Consider the following 17,272-nt stretch of genomic DNA (forward strand, 5'->3'; position numbering starts at 1 on the left):
AAAAATGTTGCCTGGTCTGATGAGTCTCGATTTCTGTTGAGACATTCAGATGGTAGAGTCAGAATTTGGCGTAAACAGAATGAGAACATGGATCCATCATGCCTTGTTACCACTGTGCAGGCTGGTGGTGTTGGTGTAATGGTGTGGGGGATGTTTTCTTGGCACACTTTAGGCCCCTTAGTGCCAATTGGGCATCGTTTAAATGCCACGGCCTACCTGAGCATTGGTTCTGACCATGTCCATCCCTTTATGACCACCATGTACCCATCCTCTGGTGGCTACTTCCAGCAGGATAATGCACCATGTCACAAAGCTCGAATCATTTCAAATTGGTTTCTTGAACATGACAATGAGTTCACTGTACTAAAATGGCCCCCACAGTCACCAGATCTCAACCCAATAGAGCATCTTTGGGATGTGGTGGAACGGGAGCTTCGTGTCCTGGATGTGCATCCCACAAATCTCCATCAACTGCAAGATGCTATCCTATCAATATGGGCCAACATTTCTAAAGATTGCTTTCAGCACCTTGTTGAATCAATGCCACGTAGAATTAAGGCAGTTCTGAAGGCGAAAGCGGGTCAAACACAGTATTAGTATGGTGTTCCTAATAATCCTTTAGGTGAGTGTGTGTATATATATATATATATTGTATATATATATATATAACATATGAGCAGAAATTGCTAAACAAAAGCTTATTTGATGTGGCAGTATATTCTACAGTAAAAACTGTACCCAAATCTAGTCAACAAAATGTTGTCTTTCATATTTCGCCTGACTGTAACGTTGTTTTTATGAAATATTAGGGCATATAAATGTTAATTTGCAGTTTAATACGTTGCTTATACAAATAGCCTACATTTTATTTCAACATATTTCAGTCGATTTTTACTCATCTCAGTATAGCAATACAGTTTGCTAAAACATCATCATTCATTCACACACAGAAACGCGATTTAAATTTAAACTGTCTTTTTGCGAGCTGTGGTAAACAGCGCGCATCTCTGCCGTTCATTCATTCACACACAGAAACGCGATTCACTTGAGAAGGAAAAAAAACTTACTACAGTATTCCTCAGCTCACTCCTCGATATACCCGCACTTCTGAGGTACATTTTCCATTATTATTATTCCTCACAACGCTGCGAGACGGTGTAAACAAGTAGGCTACAATGATCTGATTAAACTTGTGTTTTCTCGAGCTGATATGGGGGCGTTCACAGGTTCGCATGGATTGCCTCAGCCATTTGCTTTTGAATAGCGTGCGCTCTCCGTGGGCGGGGTCACATTAAAAATAATTAGATGAGATGAGTTTAGATGAGTTTGACTGAGTATTCGCTGAGTTATTGTTCATTTTCGGACGCGTTTCAGAATGGACTACACTGACAGAGAGAAGGCAGAACTCGCTTCGTGTTTATTTTTCTTTATTTGGCAAAAAGCACAACACTTTGTTTTTATTGTGAGTATACACAAAAATAATACACATTTAACAGAATCGATTGATGTATGAAACTTGTTTGTAATATCAAAGTCAACAGAGGTATAGGTATATTATATTGTGTATATATTGTATAAATATAGTGTATGTGTATGTATGTAAATATTGTTTAGTGTAAATAACTGAATAATACAATAAATATAATGCTATATAAAGATATGTATATATACATGTGTATTTTAATATAATCGATATAGATAGGTATGTATTATATTGTATATCTTGTATAAATATAGTGTATGTGTGTGTATATATATATATATATATATATATATATATATATATATATATATATATATATATACATGAGTGTATATATGTAAATATCGTTTAAATAAGAATAATACAATAAATATAGAATACCATAAATATAATACTGTATAATAATTTCAGAGTAATTGAATGGACCACCAGTGGTATGTGGCCACACTCACACTTAACACAGTCATTAAATGAAGCAACATCTGAAATCTGAAATGACTTAAACACGCAAACACTTCAGTAGGTAGTGGTAAAAAAAAAATGATCTCCTCGGTCTCTAATGGTACGCATTACATCTACTTTTTTGTGTATGCGCTCAACAAGCATGTCCTCCTGCGCACATACCACGAAATCGCACCACTCCAGACCTTGTACTTGCCAATTGTACTTGTGCTGCCTCCTAAGCTGCAAAGAGCCACCAGACATTTTCAGGTAGGGACAGTCAACGTAACTTTTGATGTGGGGGCATTTAATTTCCAGCAGGCCGAATGGTGGGTTTTCAGAAGGATCAAACACGACTCCATCGGGGGAGCATCCCAGCCAAGGAGCATCATGGTGTATAATGAACCCGCAGGGTGAATAGTTGACATTTTTTAAACTGCAGTACTCGGTCACGGCAACTGGCTCCATATCGATTCCTCTCCTCATGTCCTTCATCATGACAGTCCCCCTCAGAATTCTGTGTGCCAGATTTTCAGCTGATGTATGACAGCGAACATGGCATGCCTCGTGAAAGCGTGTAGATGTAACTCGCATCTTTCTCAGTCGATGCCATTCCTGGCATGAGCTCTGCTCCCGTGTTGCAGCTTCAATCCTGTGGGCCATGTGGTGTAGCGATTTCATATATACATGTTTCTCCTCTGATAACACATAGGCGCATGTGGCTGGCTCAAGCCTATAGCCTTGGATGGGAAGGGAAGGTTGGGCAGGGGCGTCTGGGATGTTGATGATTTCCCACATTTCTGGTGGTTTTTGCTGAAATGACAGCACACTCCCGGCCTGGACAGCCCCAAAAGCTGACTGAACTAATGGGACTTCCGCTGACATGCCCATGGTGGTCACCAGAGGTGCAAGCAAAGGGGGAAAGTCCCTATATACTTCTGCCACTCTCAATGTGGCAAGATCTGGCATTTCCCCATCCAGTGCTTTGTAGAGAGAACTTCTGAAATGTTGAAGTGAAAAGATGTAAAGATGTAAAAAAAAAGAAAGAAAGAAACTGCAGCATATTAACTGCATGCATATTAACTGCATACCACATCAACACATAGCTTAAACTAAAGGTAATATAGTCTCACCTCACACAAACATCGGTAGAATTTTGGGGTTTGCGGACCTCCATGTCTCCCACCGGACCTGGCCTAACACCCTGACAGCAATGACACATTTTGACATGGCATCACAATAGTTACATGTGCATGGGTACAATTCACATGACAGACAGATTACTTACCAAGGTCCTTGGCTTATGCCAGGTCTGCTCAGTTTCTGTGCAACTGTGCACTGGGGGTACAGCAGGGATGCCTAATTGTGAAAAGTGTGCTGTTTGATATAGTAGTGCAACCAAATGGTTAGTGGTTTTCAAAGTGGGGGCCGCCAGGTGGCACCAGGGGGGCCGCAGCAAGTTGGAAGAAAAAAGCAAAAAAAAAAAAATTTGTATATAAATATTTTACAAATATAAAAAAAATATATATATTTTTATTATTATGAGCATTGTTATGAAATAGCATTCTAATAATTTGTCGATATCTGAACATTAAACTTTTAATGCTAATCTTTCTGATTGGCTGGTACACGTAATCTGTCAGTGTAGCCTTGGTAACAACCGCCAGTGCTCAGCTATTCAGCTATTTATTTAGTTAGCTGGCTAACTCTGTCAAACCTCTATCAAAATGGATAGATTTTTAAAAAGGAAAAAACCTGACGAGCCAGCAATCGAAACCTCAGATAAAAAAAATCAGAAAACGAACTCCTGGCCGAGTAAGACTCGTAGGTATGAGGCAGCATACATTAAGTATGGATTTACCTGCGTCACGCACAAGAATGGACACGAGTGCCCCAAATGCGTTCTCTGCTTCGAGATACTCTCCAACGAATGCTTAAAACCATCAAAACTTCAATGTCACCTGAACCAGAAGCATCCAGCAGAGGCCGAAAAACCAATTGACTTTTTTAAAAGAAAGGAAGAACATTTGACCAGGCAGTCAGCAACATTTGCGCGGCAAGCTACTGTCCCTGAGAGAGCATTGAGGGCATCGTTTTTGGCTTCTTTTCACATTGCGCGAGCTAAGAAGCCGCACACAATTGGAGAGGATTTGATACTACCAGCTACTAAAGACATTGTTAAAGAGCTACTGGGTGAGGATGCTGCCAAGAAAATTGACGCTGTACCACTCTCTGATAACACTGTGAGCAGACGTATTGGAGACATGGCTGAGGATGTGTCTGCTCAACTGTTGGACCAGGTGAGAGCTAGTGAATATTTCGCACTGCAGCTAGATGAAAGTACAGATGTGGCAAACGCTGCCGAGTTGCTTGTGTACATAAGATTCATTTCCCAAGAAATGTTCGTTGAGGAAATACTGTTTTGTAAAGCACTTGAAAGTAGAACCACCGGGAAAGAGATTTTTCAAGTGCTGGACGAATATATTAATTCAAATGGACTTGACTGGTCTCGTTGCGTGGGTGTGTGTTCTGACGGGGCCGTGGCTATGACTGGGAAGAACAGTGGGGTGACAGCTCTCATCAAACAGAAGGCCCCGAATGCGGCGTTCACGCACTGTATGCTCCATCGAGAAGCACTGGTGGCTAAACGGTTGGATGATGAGCTTAACCAGGTACTACAGGACGTAATACACATAGTAAACTTCATTAAAGCACGCCCCTTGAAACACAGACTTTTTGCTATTCTGTGTAAAGAAATGGGAGCCCGTTTTGATGGATTGCTTCTTCACTCAAACGTACGCTGGCTTTCACGAGGGGCAGTTTTGAACCGTGTGTATGAGTTGCGGAGGGAGGTTGCAGAGTTTCTCTTGTCTGAGAAACATCAGCTGGCTGACCGTTTTACAAATGAAGCCTGGATTCTCAAACTTGCATATATGGCTGACATTTTTTGTCATCTGAATGTGCTTAACCAAAGCATGCAAGGGCGTGACACATACATAGTGCATATGCAAGACAAAGTGCGTGCTTTTTCCCTGAAGATTATGCTGTGGTCAAACAAGCTCAAGGAGGGAATTACAGAAATGTTCCCACTTTTACACCAAGAGCTGCTGTCATCTGGTGGTGAGTTGGACACCATTTCTCCACTGATACAATCACACCTGGAGCACCTCCAGGGATATTTCAGAGAATATTTCCCTGAAATTGACAGCACCCATCTAAACTGGGTAAGGAACCCATTTGCCCCTGATGTAGGGTCTTGTCTGGACTTAAAATCACAAGAGGAGCTGATTGAGATGACTTCTTCATGGGATTTAAAAATGAAATTTGAGACTCTTTCTCTCTCTAACTACTGGATGTATGTAAGAAATGACTTTCCCATCCTAGCTGAGAGTGCTCTGAAATTCCTTCTTCCTTTTGCAACCACTTATTTGTGTGAGTCTGGTTTTTCAACTTTAAAAGTACTTAAAACAAAACACAGAGCACGTCTAAATGTGGAGAGTGACATGCGTGTTGCACTGACAGACATAAAGCCCAGGCTGGACAAACTATGTAGAAGCCACCAGGCCCATCCGTCCCATTAATATCCTCTCTCTCTCTCAGTGTTGAATGTTGCAACCAGGCCAAGCACTCCCATTGACACACACACACACACACACACACACACACACACACACACACACACACTCTCTCTCTCTTTAAGAGCTTTCTTTTTCCATTCACTGACTGACACACACAGATACAATGATGAATTTTGAAATTACTGTTCCAGATTTTAAGATATTGAAATGACCATATATGATGATCTGACTACACACACACACACACACACACACACACACACACACACACACACACACACACACTCTCTCTCTCTCTCTTTAAGAGCTTTCTTTTTCCATTCACTGACTGACACACACAGATACAATGATGAATTTTGAAATTACTGTTCCAGATTTTAAGATATTGAAATGACTATATATGATGATCTGACAACATCCACACACACACACACACACTCTCTCTTTAAGATCTTTCTTTTTCCATTCACTGACTGACACACACAGATACAATGTTGAATTTTGAAATTACTGTTCCAGATTTTAAGATATTGAAATTAACATATGAAGAGTTGGGTTGCAAAACGCTATAAACGCCATTTTTTGACATTTGGATTTTATTATTGGAAATCACTGTTCAGATGTACCTTAATCTATGTGTGAATTGCTGCCATTAATAAGATTTAAAAATGTACATTTTAAGCCTACTACAAAATGTATTTTTTCACAAAACGCGATATCCGCCAGCCCAGTTTCTTTACAAAGTGCGATATAACGGTTAGGCTATAGAACGTTCAGGATGCTGCGCGAGCTCAGGATGTCAAGCGAGGAGAGAGTCACCGCCGGTGAAGTGCTCCGAGTTTGCTCAGTGATTTAACGATAATATCAAAACATAAAACATATATTTTTAAAAAGAGGATTCAATAGGCTAACTAAAAAACGTTTACCATTTAATTGTTTATACTGTAGGCGGCGAGCTGTCAGTCACGTAGGCTACGTCACTGATCAACAGCTGTCTGTCAGTCAGAGAATCAAAGCTTCAGAGTCAAGCTAACGTTATGGATCTGATCATACAGGTTTGGTTTTCAGCAGCGGTGTGGAAGGAGCCTCCACTCTTTCTGTAACAAGCTAGAAGTCGTTTATCTATAACTAACTTAATCTTACTTATCTAAATTGTAACTAATCACAAATAGTCCGAAGCTGTTTAAGGATGGTTGAAACGATAAACATCCTGCAGTTTGTTTGCTCTGACAGCTCAGCTAGCCAGGCAGCGCAACGGTGTTTTTTTTTTGTTTTTTTTTTAATGCCCACTGTCCCTATGTGAAGCACAAGCACACAGACGTCCGTACGTTGTTATCCGACCTTTTCATTCAGGGACTGCCCTGGATTACTGGCACACGCCATAGTCACATTATGTTTATTATGGCATTATGTTTTTGAATATTATGAATATTTACGATTAATTGATAAATTATTGTTAATTTTCCCACTGATGATCCAAAAGATTTCTTCAATGGTATTACAGTAGTAGAATATAGCCTATGGTGGATATATAGCGTTTTGCAAAAAAAAAAAAAAAAAAATGTTGTGTATGTTCTGGCCAAAACTAACTCAGAATCTTATTATTATTAATCAATCTTTGTATATACTATTCCATATATTTATGATGTATTTTTTTTTTAACCAATTTAAGATGTTTGACAATGTTAAGATAAATATGTTGCATTTTGGCATGGTTTTTGACTTATTTATGAACTATTTATGGACATAAAATTAAATAATAAATATCCTGGATTTGAAGAATATTGTGTCCCTGGCCTTCACTGAGCTCAAGTAATAGTTTAATGTACAAAAAATTGTGAATGAACTTGACTGTTGATGTCTTAAATAATAATGTCAAATAACCAACATTTCTCAAAATGGATATATCTCGTTTTGCAACGAAACTCTTCATATATGATGATCTGATAACATACACACACACACACACTCTTTAAGATCTTTCTTTTTCCATTCACTGACTGACACACACAGATACAATGTTGAATGTTGAAATTACTGTTCCAGATTTTAAGATATTGAAATTAACATATATATGATCTGACAACACACACACACACACACACACACACACACACACACACACACACACACACACACACACACACACACACTCTCTTTAAGATCTTTCTTTTTCCATTCACTGACTGACACACACAGATACAATGTTGAATGTTGAAATTACTGTTCCAGATTTTAAGATATTGAAATGACCATATATGATGATCTGACATACAAATGTTGTTATTACAACACTAATAAATGTCAATGGATGTTCACCCAGATGTTTTATTTATTTATTTATTTACATTTGCCGTAGTAGGTATTGTCGATAACACATCATGCAAAAGGGGGGCCTTGGCCAGAACCTAGTGGTATTATGGGGGCCTTGTCATGATAAAGTTTGGGAACCCCTGGCATAAGGCACACCCCACCACACAGGAGCAGTGGGTGCTCACCAAAATGACAGGTTTCAAGTCTTTTAACACCATCTAGGGAGAAATAGAAGCTTAGATGAGAAATACCTCTTAAGAGATAAACTGTTAACAAGAAAAATATAACTAATAAAAGCATACGGTTGTATTGACTTAGGTAATGTTGGTTTTATATTTGCACATTCACACCTTTTTGCTTAAAATTTTAAGAAACCCACGAACCCACCCTTATGAAACCCACGAAATCAAAATCCCAGAAAATTAGAATATTACATGAAATCACACAGTAATTACACAGTGATACCATGGTCATTGAACCAGGTTTTGGTTCTTTTGGCAGTGTGGGCAGGTGCAAATCCTGCTGGAGAATGAAGTCAGCATCTCCATAAAGCTTGTCTGCTGAAGGAAGTATGAAGTGCTCTGGAAATGTCCTGGTAGACGGCTGCGTTGAGTGGACAGCACAGTGGACCAACACCAGCCGATGACATGGCTCCCCAAACCAACACAGACTGTGGAAACTTCACACTGGACTTCAAGCATCTTGGACTGTGTGCCTCTCCATTCTTCCTCCAGACTCTGGGACCTTGGTTTCCAAATGAGATGCAAAATTTGCTCTCATCAGAAGAGAGGACTTTGGTCCACTGTGCTTTATTAAATCCAGAGTCAACGCAGCCGTCTACCAGGACATTTTCAGAGCACTTCATGCTTCCTTCATTTTCCAGCAGGATTTGCACCTGCCCACACTGCCAAAATAACCAAAACCTGGTTCAATGACCATGGTATCACTGTGTAATTACTGTGTGATTTCATGTAATATTCAAATTTTCTGGGATTTTGATTTCGTGGGTTTCATAAGCTGTAAGCCATAATCATCAAAATTATAACAAATAAAGGCTTGAAATATCTCACTTTGCATGTAATGAGTCTATATAATATATTAGTTTCACCTGTTAAGTTGAATTCTTGAAATAAATCAACTTTTTGATGATATTCTAATTTTATGACCAGCACCTGTAGTCTGTGGCTGAATATATATAAGCTTATATATATAAAAATAGTTTCAACATATAATAAAAGAATCCTAAATTCGTAGCTTGCAATACACTGTATCTCTTTAATCAATGCATTGCATTTGTATAACCACTGAATTCTTAATTCTTATTTTTTTTAAATAAACAGTAGCATGGGGAAACTCCCGATAGTGAACACACGTCGTAATGTTCATGAATGAACGTAGCCAGTCCACTATTATAGTTATTGCAGACCAGTAATCTACGCGCTGCCGCAGCACACGCAAGATCCGAGATCGAGTAACAGAATCTTTATTGCAGACCCGTACCTCGCGCTGCCTCAACAAACGCGAGATCCGAGCCAAATAATCTTTATTGACTTTCTTCCCTCGAGAAGAAAGCCACCGGGAGCAGAGCTAAACTCTCGATTGTGCAAATGTTACACGTCGGGAATTTATGAATGAACACTGTCAGCCCCTTTTACTAGAGCTGACCGTGCATGCTACACTCCCAAACAAACAACACATGAATCGTGTGTGTTCACACTCGTAATGAAGCGAGGGCAGGGAGGAACACACGATCCAAAGCTGTTTGCTCCCCATACTCCTGTCCAGATATATATTATATGCTTGTGGACATGCATCGATGCTCAGTACTCTACCTCCTCAGAGATAGACTGCTGAAACACCGGGCTCTCTAACCAGGGCGGAAGAAGCCGCGGCGCGGGCTTCCGATCCCAGAGAGAGCGCTGGATCCCCCGGATAAAGGCAGAGAAAAGGCGGAGCCCGTCTCTAACCTCTCCGCGAGATCCATTTGCGAACCCACAATACCAACTTCCGTGCTGCCTCGGCAACACAGGGTCGGTACTGCGAGGAACGCGAGCCTGAACACCCTCCTCAAAGAGCGACAAGCGGGAACAGAGTGAGTACAATAGTAACTCGCAATGCTCGTAGTCAGCACCCTCGAGCGCTGACAGAACATGCTCCGTTCCAAACAAACAACACATACATCGTGTGTATCCCCACCCGTAAAGACAGAGGGCAGAGAGGAACACACGATCTAATGTTGTTTTGTTCGCCATAATATTTATGCTTGTTTTGACAGACAACAATAAATAGGACAGACAGTATAACACAGAGCGCTTGCTGAGGCACAGAAGCTAGCGCGGTTCTAGACCGGATGTCCTTTATCCTTTCCTGGTCGTCACGTCACCCGCCCGTGACGGCCACTCTCGCCATTGGACTAGTTGATACAAGTGCTTCAGACGCAATCACGCAGAAGCGTTCCCAAAGCGTCATCGACGCATCGCGAGTTCCCTCGAAAGGGAACCATATTTACCTATGTTGTATTGTAGATGAGAGCTACATAGGCCTACCTAATCACATCCATAAACAGTAGACTGAGCCATGTACATTTAGATAATATTACTTATCAGCTGGGCAACTTATCAGCCTAACCATTACCCTAACATTGACCCTAGTCACCCTACTTTCAATTCGTGTGGCTTTTCATTTTTCCTCATGGATCTATGACAGACTGTCCTCACGCTGACCTCTCCTGTCACCTTGTTTTTCATTGACACTGTTACGGAAAATGATGAACATACATTTTGAAACTGGATTACACTCGTTCTTACACTGTGTCTAGTTTGTCTGTTTTAATAATAGTAGAGTATTGTGAAACAAAATAGCTAACGTTAACAAGTTCAGTCATGTCAGTTTCTTGAGATGTAGCATGATAACATTAGCTACTTACCCTCATAGTTGTCGATATAGCTGTCGATATACATTTTAAATCCCTTTTCCCGCTTGCTGTTGGGAGCGGCACATGATGTTGTTACGAGTCGGTCTATGTCATTTACCGTGAGACGAGGTAAATCCTGAAGACAGCGACTATAAAAGAGAGCCATATCTGTCCGTGTATAAACAGGAAATTGAACAGGAAGTTGATAGCCTAGTACACTCGAACCCGGAACTGAGCCTATTGTGCTCTCCACAAGATATCTCCTCAACATCATCGTCATATCTCACTTTTGAGCCGCTCTTGACCCCTGAAGTTTCCTGATAAAAAAAAGTTAAAAATAACTTCATGGTAACTTTTCGACATTATCATGACTAAAATATTGTTATTTAAAATTTTAGAAGGTATATGCATAAAAACTTTAAAGTACATTAAAGAGTTTAGAAACTCTTTAACTCTTAACTTTGTCATTAATACTGAGGCAAAAACCGAGCTGTTTTGTAAAATATATAAAATGTTACTATACCTTTTTACCTGAAGATTCAGCAGGAGGACTGTCAACCTTTGAAACTGTTTTCAAAATTCAGAGCCCTGAAAATAGACATTACCAGCATCACAAAGATAACCCATAATAAAAACTAAATGGCATTTGAATGGATTTTTTATTTTCTTACAGAAGAGAAAATAAATACCTTCCAAAGATGTGCAGTGGCTTTTCAATTTTTCAGCCGATTCGCTGATGTATTCGGTACTTCCAAGTCTTTGCAGACATCTCCCCATAAATCAGCTTCACTGTAAACAATGTAGTCCCTTATATTGGCCCCAGGTTTAGCAAATTTTGCAAGGCTTTGCAATATTTGGTCCAGGCTTTTAGAAATTCTCCTCCTAAAATGACATAAAAATCGAACAAAGGTTTAAGGCACCTCACATATGTTATATGATATTGTATATCGCTTAAAAAACTTGTCAGTTAAGTGTAATACTTGCACTGTAAAGAGGTTGCTGTAAAAAGCAGCTGGGTGCCAGTGATTTACTGTAAAATGTTTACAGTATTATTACTGTATTTTCACTTACAGTATACTGTACCATTTACTGTACTTGCATTTACAGTATTATTACTGTATTTTCACTTGCAGTATACTGTACCATTTACTGTATTTGCATTTACAGTATTATTACCGTATTTTCATTTACAGTATTAGTATTGAGGTTATTGAATTTTTTTTAATTTTCATCATTGTTTTTTAATGTATGTTTCGCTCAGAGATGTTGAAGAATGAAGAGAAGACGACGTTCCTCTGGACCACCAGAACTTGTATTGTGTTCGTTCTGGGTAGTGTTTAATTGTCTTTTCCTTGTTTTTTTTTAGATTCGTTGCCGAATCTTTTTTTTGAGGAGGGAGGTGTTACGACCCTGCGTTCTACTTGCTCGCCTGCTGGTGTCTGTGTTCTTTCAGCAGAGCGTGGGAGATCGCACACCCCTGTTACCTGTTCACCACTTAATTACAGAGAGGATAAAACATTGGACTCAACCACTCCTCTTCACTTCGTCCAGGGGATCGACAGCCTCTGGAGAAGTCACTTGTTTTGTGAACCTTTATTTGTTTACAGCCCATACCCACCTTTTCTCCTCCCCATCTGGATTATGATTTTTCCCCTTTGATTTTGAACCCTAGACTTCGTTATATTAAGTTATTTGTATGTTTGAAGACTAATAAAATCTTGCAAGTCATTACTTCAGTGTACTTGTATACTTTATGTACGGTCGAAACGAGCTGGCCGTAACGCAAGTTACAAAAGCAGGATCACAACCCCTCAAGGACCACATGAAGAAGCATTTCTCCTAGCTCAACATCTGGCACTTATGGGGCTTACAAAAACAACAAATTACTGACATTTTCACTAAATACTATTTTTTTAAACATCATGACTTACAGTAGCTTCCCTTAATACAGAATGTACTGTATATTCTATGGTTGCAGTTTTACATTTTTACTGTATTTGAATCAAGAAGATATTTGCTGTAAAGCAACAACGGTATGAGGATAACACGTGAGATTTGCTTCTATCACACTGAATGGCACATTGCCTGTACCAGTTCTACACTTCTCGTCTGTTGTTTTGACTGCATCCCTCTACAGACCCCTTAACAGATCTTGTATCAATTAAGTAACTTTAGATTTGATAAAAAGGGGCAGTTCTTTTAAAATAACTATTTACATCAACTAAAACAAACTTGTTACAAACTAAAAATGTTAATTTTATCTGAAATGATGTTTTTCTAAAGAATTATTCTCACGTTCAAATTCTTACAGATTTTTGGCCATCGTTACTTTGTACATTTTTATTTATTTATATTTTATTTACAATCTTATGTAGGCCTATATTTAGTTTTTTTTTTTTTGTTTTGTTTTTTTTAACCACACAACAGATTGTATCAGTTTAGTGACTTTAGATTTGAGGAAAACAGGGCAGGTCTTTGAAAAGACCTACTTCTATCACTATAATATTTACAGCATTAGCTTTCTACTCATTTTAGAGAATTCTGTTACAAACTCATCCATGTCCAGTTCATGTGTTATTGCTTTTTCATGAGCTAAAAGCACAAGGTTTTTTTTTCCTCTCATGAAGCATTGTTCGGCGGAATGGTGTCAAAATTCTTGCCAAAGTAGAGAATGAGCTCTCACATGAAGCAGTAGAGACACCCATGACCATAGCAGATACTGTACATACAATTTATGAAGACCTGCAAATGCATCTTTGTATTCCTGCAAGAGTTTGCAAACAGCAGAACATTCAGCATCAGATGGAAGTTTTTTGGACAGCATTGGTCTGGCAACAAGAATTTCATTCTGGAGTTCAGTTTTTGCATCCCCTGCAAGACTACAGAGAGGTAACTGGATGAGACAACTGGATGTCAAGAAATTTGTTGGATTTTTTGGCATAAAACTTGAGAGGGCTTGCATCAGCTGTAAATTCTTTGTGAAAAACCTGTTTTCTATCTCTGATACAGCTGTATCTAGTATGTTCAACATCTGTCGTCTTAGAGCTGCAGTGGCACATTCAGAACCTGACTGCCCTTCTTGCCCTAAAGGTGACAAAATGACCATAGGAGTCACCATAGGAGGGATTCACAGTTCTTAGACGTTTTGGTGAGGGCTCAACAGTAGACATGTCAGCGCAGTACTGCTGAAATTCACTGTCATTTTCTCTGCACCAAGACATCCCTGCACAACTTCAGCTGCACTGCACAAACCAACATACTGAGACTGTAGGATGGCATTAGCTGGTTTTAAAATGGCGAGAAGGTGTATCAGAAATTTGCCAATTTAAAAAAAATTGCGTCGCTTCAGCTGAGAGAGAAGCCTGGATACTTCTTTTGCAAGGTCAACTGATGCATTGTCATCATTGGAAACCTTACAAAGAATGTCAAGAATGACTTCCTCATTATCCACCACACATTTTGTGACTTCATAATGACTTGTCCAGCGGATTTCCAACAGTCTTTTGAGATACGGGCAATTGTATCTCTGAGAGACAAAATGATGCCTGAAAAAAGAGTGTAGAGAGCCTGACAAGTCAAAGAAGCTTTTAGCACAAGGTTAACTTTGAATCGCATGTATGACAGTGAGGTGAAGCTGGTGGTTATAGCAGTGGATGTAGGGGATATGCCTGCCCAACCTTTGTTGTAATAAAGCCCGAACACCACCTCGCACCCCACTCATCACTGATGCTCCATCATAACACTGGCTCATTATATTATCAGCACTGTATCCTGTTTCAGACAAGTATTGTAATATTTCAGTAGTGATGTAATATATATATATACAGTATACGTTTTACATTGCACCTTTTTTTTTTTTTACATTTGAGCCCCTGCCCCTGATGAATTCTCTGCACGTCCCTGGTGTACTGCATCTGATTCAAATTCAAATTTTGATGATATCATAAAGTAATCAAAAGTTACAGCATTTGGAACCAACATAGCCTATTTCTCTAGCCCTTGGCACCCCCTAATGGGCATTTTTAAAATCGTTCCTTCATAAGGCATAACTAGTGATCGACACAACGAATTATGTTGATTTATGACTCATTTCAATCAGAAGCATCCACTCTAAGAAATGATATGCCATTTTCTACGATCTATGCATGTTTCATGAAGTTATACATGAAAATGCCACATGAAACCTACATCTAATTTTAGTTAGCATTAGTATGTCTGTGGAGTTTTATGTGTCATAATTCCGTAAGGAATATAAATGCCCAAGGTTGGGGAGTAACGGAATACATGTAACAACGTTACGTAATCAGGATACAATTAAGTAACTGGAATTCGTTACAGTTACGTCAAAAATCAGAATACAGTTACATTTTGTAAAAAAATGGGAATACTATCAGGATTACAATAGTTTTATTTAAAACGAAATAAATCTGTATTTTGACATAACGTTATATTAAGCGCTGCTTGTTTATAGTTCCTGGTTCTGTTGCCAGTCATGACTCACATGAGCCATCTGCTGGTGCACGCGCAAATAACACCCGTCTACAATCATTCTCAGACACAGGCTGAGGCCCCGTCCACACTACTGCGTTTTCGTTTAGAAACGGAGAATTAAAACGAATACGATCTCCATCCACACCAGTGTTTTAGCTGCGTATTAGAATTGATCTCCGTCCACATTAAAACGACTGAAAACGCGGATCACGTGACCATTCACCAACACTGGGCCTGGTGAGCTGGTGTAAACACATCTTCATTGCTAAAATTATCCCACCATGCGCTGGTTCTTCCCAGGTTAACCCAAAACCGACGCTCCATGTACGGTCGATACCGGGAATTGTCAAACGTAAACTATTTTATCGGGAATTGTCAGTTGCACACGGGAATTGTCACATTGTCACTATTTTACCGGGAATTGTCAATTGCACACGGGAATTGTCACAGATCGCGCGAATAATAGCTTGCCTCCGGCACATGTAGGCAGTTATAGCATTGTAAAATGCAGAATTTACTTGCACAACAGCTGCTAGAAAAGATATAGCCTACACCATGACTGATGACACCCAATCATAGATCCGAGCGTGAGCCTCTACTACGTCAGCGTTTCTAAACTTCTCCGTTTTGGGTCTCCGTTTTTGCCGTTTTAGTGTGGACGGGAGGTGCAAACGTAGCAAAAGGTCTCCGTTTCTAAACGAAAACGCAGTAGTGTGGACGGGGCCTGAGACCATTGAGACGCAGCTAAGTTATTAATTTCGATGCTTCCCGCGGGGAAAACCGTTTTCGTGTCTGGATATTTCACAGTTATTTTGTTTTTAAAGAGGAAACAGGAAACAACATAGTTGTATAGCGCAAACCATGCCTTCCAGCTATGAAGATCGCTTTATCAAAGGACTCAACAACATCTTAACTTAAACATTCGCAGGTACGACAAGCAATAAGAATCATGTTAGCGAAAATGTAGTGTTTTTTAGTGATTTAAAATTCCCTAGTTTATATAATCACAGTTGTATGTAAGTTTCTAGCTGAAAATGAGCTAGAAAAAGGGAACTCCCAAAGGGGAACTCCCACCTCTAATGCAGTGGTCAGTCAGTAAAATTAAGAAAGATCACGGCCTTGATCAACATGTATTTTAAAATAGACTAATATGTAAATATATATATATATATTTTTTTTTAAATATTGTGTATAAACTAAGTATGTTTTTCCTTGTGCATGTTAAAGAAATAAAAATAAAACCATCTGTAATACCATACTGTAGCCACTAGATGTCTGTATAGCCTTTTATATAAATATACAGGGCTATGTAATCTCTAGTTGGTGAAACAAGACACGATTGTTTTTTTTAAATAGTTTTATTTTAAATTCATTGTTAAATAAAACTACTTTGATGATTGCTTTTTACCTGACTTTTATGTGACTTTAAAGGAATCCAAAAGTAATCAGATTACATTAATAATGTGATGCTTGGATTACATTACTGAATACTTTTTTTATGAAGTAATTTGTAACTGCAATGGAATACATTTTAAAACTAACCCTCCCAACCCATCGGTTTATTATGGCTCTTGCAGAGCTTCACGTACAAAACTCGCTCAAGCTTAGTCAGACCCCAAAACAATTATGCTTTTGTAACAGACTGTAAAAAATTTAAATTAAGCCTAATGCATAAATACGGACAGCACCATCTGTCTACTGCGTGATATCATTTAGCTTGTGAAACAGGAACTGCCCAAAGCAAAGATCAGTGTTTGGAATAACGCCGTTTAAAAGAACAACGTTAGGTAACGACGTTATTTTTTCAGTAACGGGGTTATCTAACAAATTACTTTTCCCGTTGTTACAACGCCGTTAACATTACTGGACGTTAAATGCGGTGCGTTACTATGCATTGATTGAATAAACTGTGTAATCCGAACGCACCCCTGGCTCGCACAGCTAGTGAGGAGGTGGGTTAATAACGAGGTAAGCGATTATGATTGGCTAAGGCAGAGTCATGTGTTTCATGGTAGCCAATCAGAGCCAGTGTTTTTACACACATGCCAGCAC

General features: G+C 39.2%; 2 protein-coding genes across 3 annotated transcripts in view; one reads left to right on the forward strand and one right to left on the reverse strand.

Moving 5' to 3' along the window:
* The window catches only part of LOC311081602 (protein NLRC3-like), a 649,618-nt gene that overhangs the window by 251,694 nt on the left and 380,652 nt on the right, over positions 1-17,272 (reverse strand). The window lies entirely within an intron of this gene.
* LOC311082047 (SCAN domain-containing protein 3-like) lies at positions 3,652-5,505 on the forward strand (the record flags this gene model as incomplete). The annotated part of the gene is made up of 1 exon (XM_084112791.1): positions 3,652-5,505. The coding sequence occupies one exon, from the start codon at positions 3,652-3,654 to the stop codon at positions 5,503-5,505; it is 1,854 nt and encodes a 617-aa protein (XP_083968917.1).

The sequence above is a fragment of the Abramis brama genome (assembly GCF_963993115.1).
Source record: "Abramis brama genome assembly, chromosome: 4".
Lineage (NCBI taxonomy): Eukaryota > Metazoa > Chordata > Actinopteri > Cypriniformes > Leuciscidae > Abramis > Abramis brama.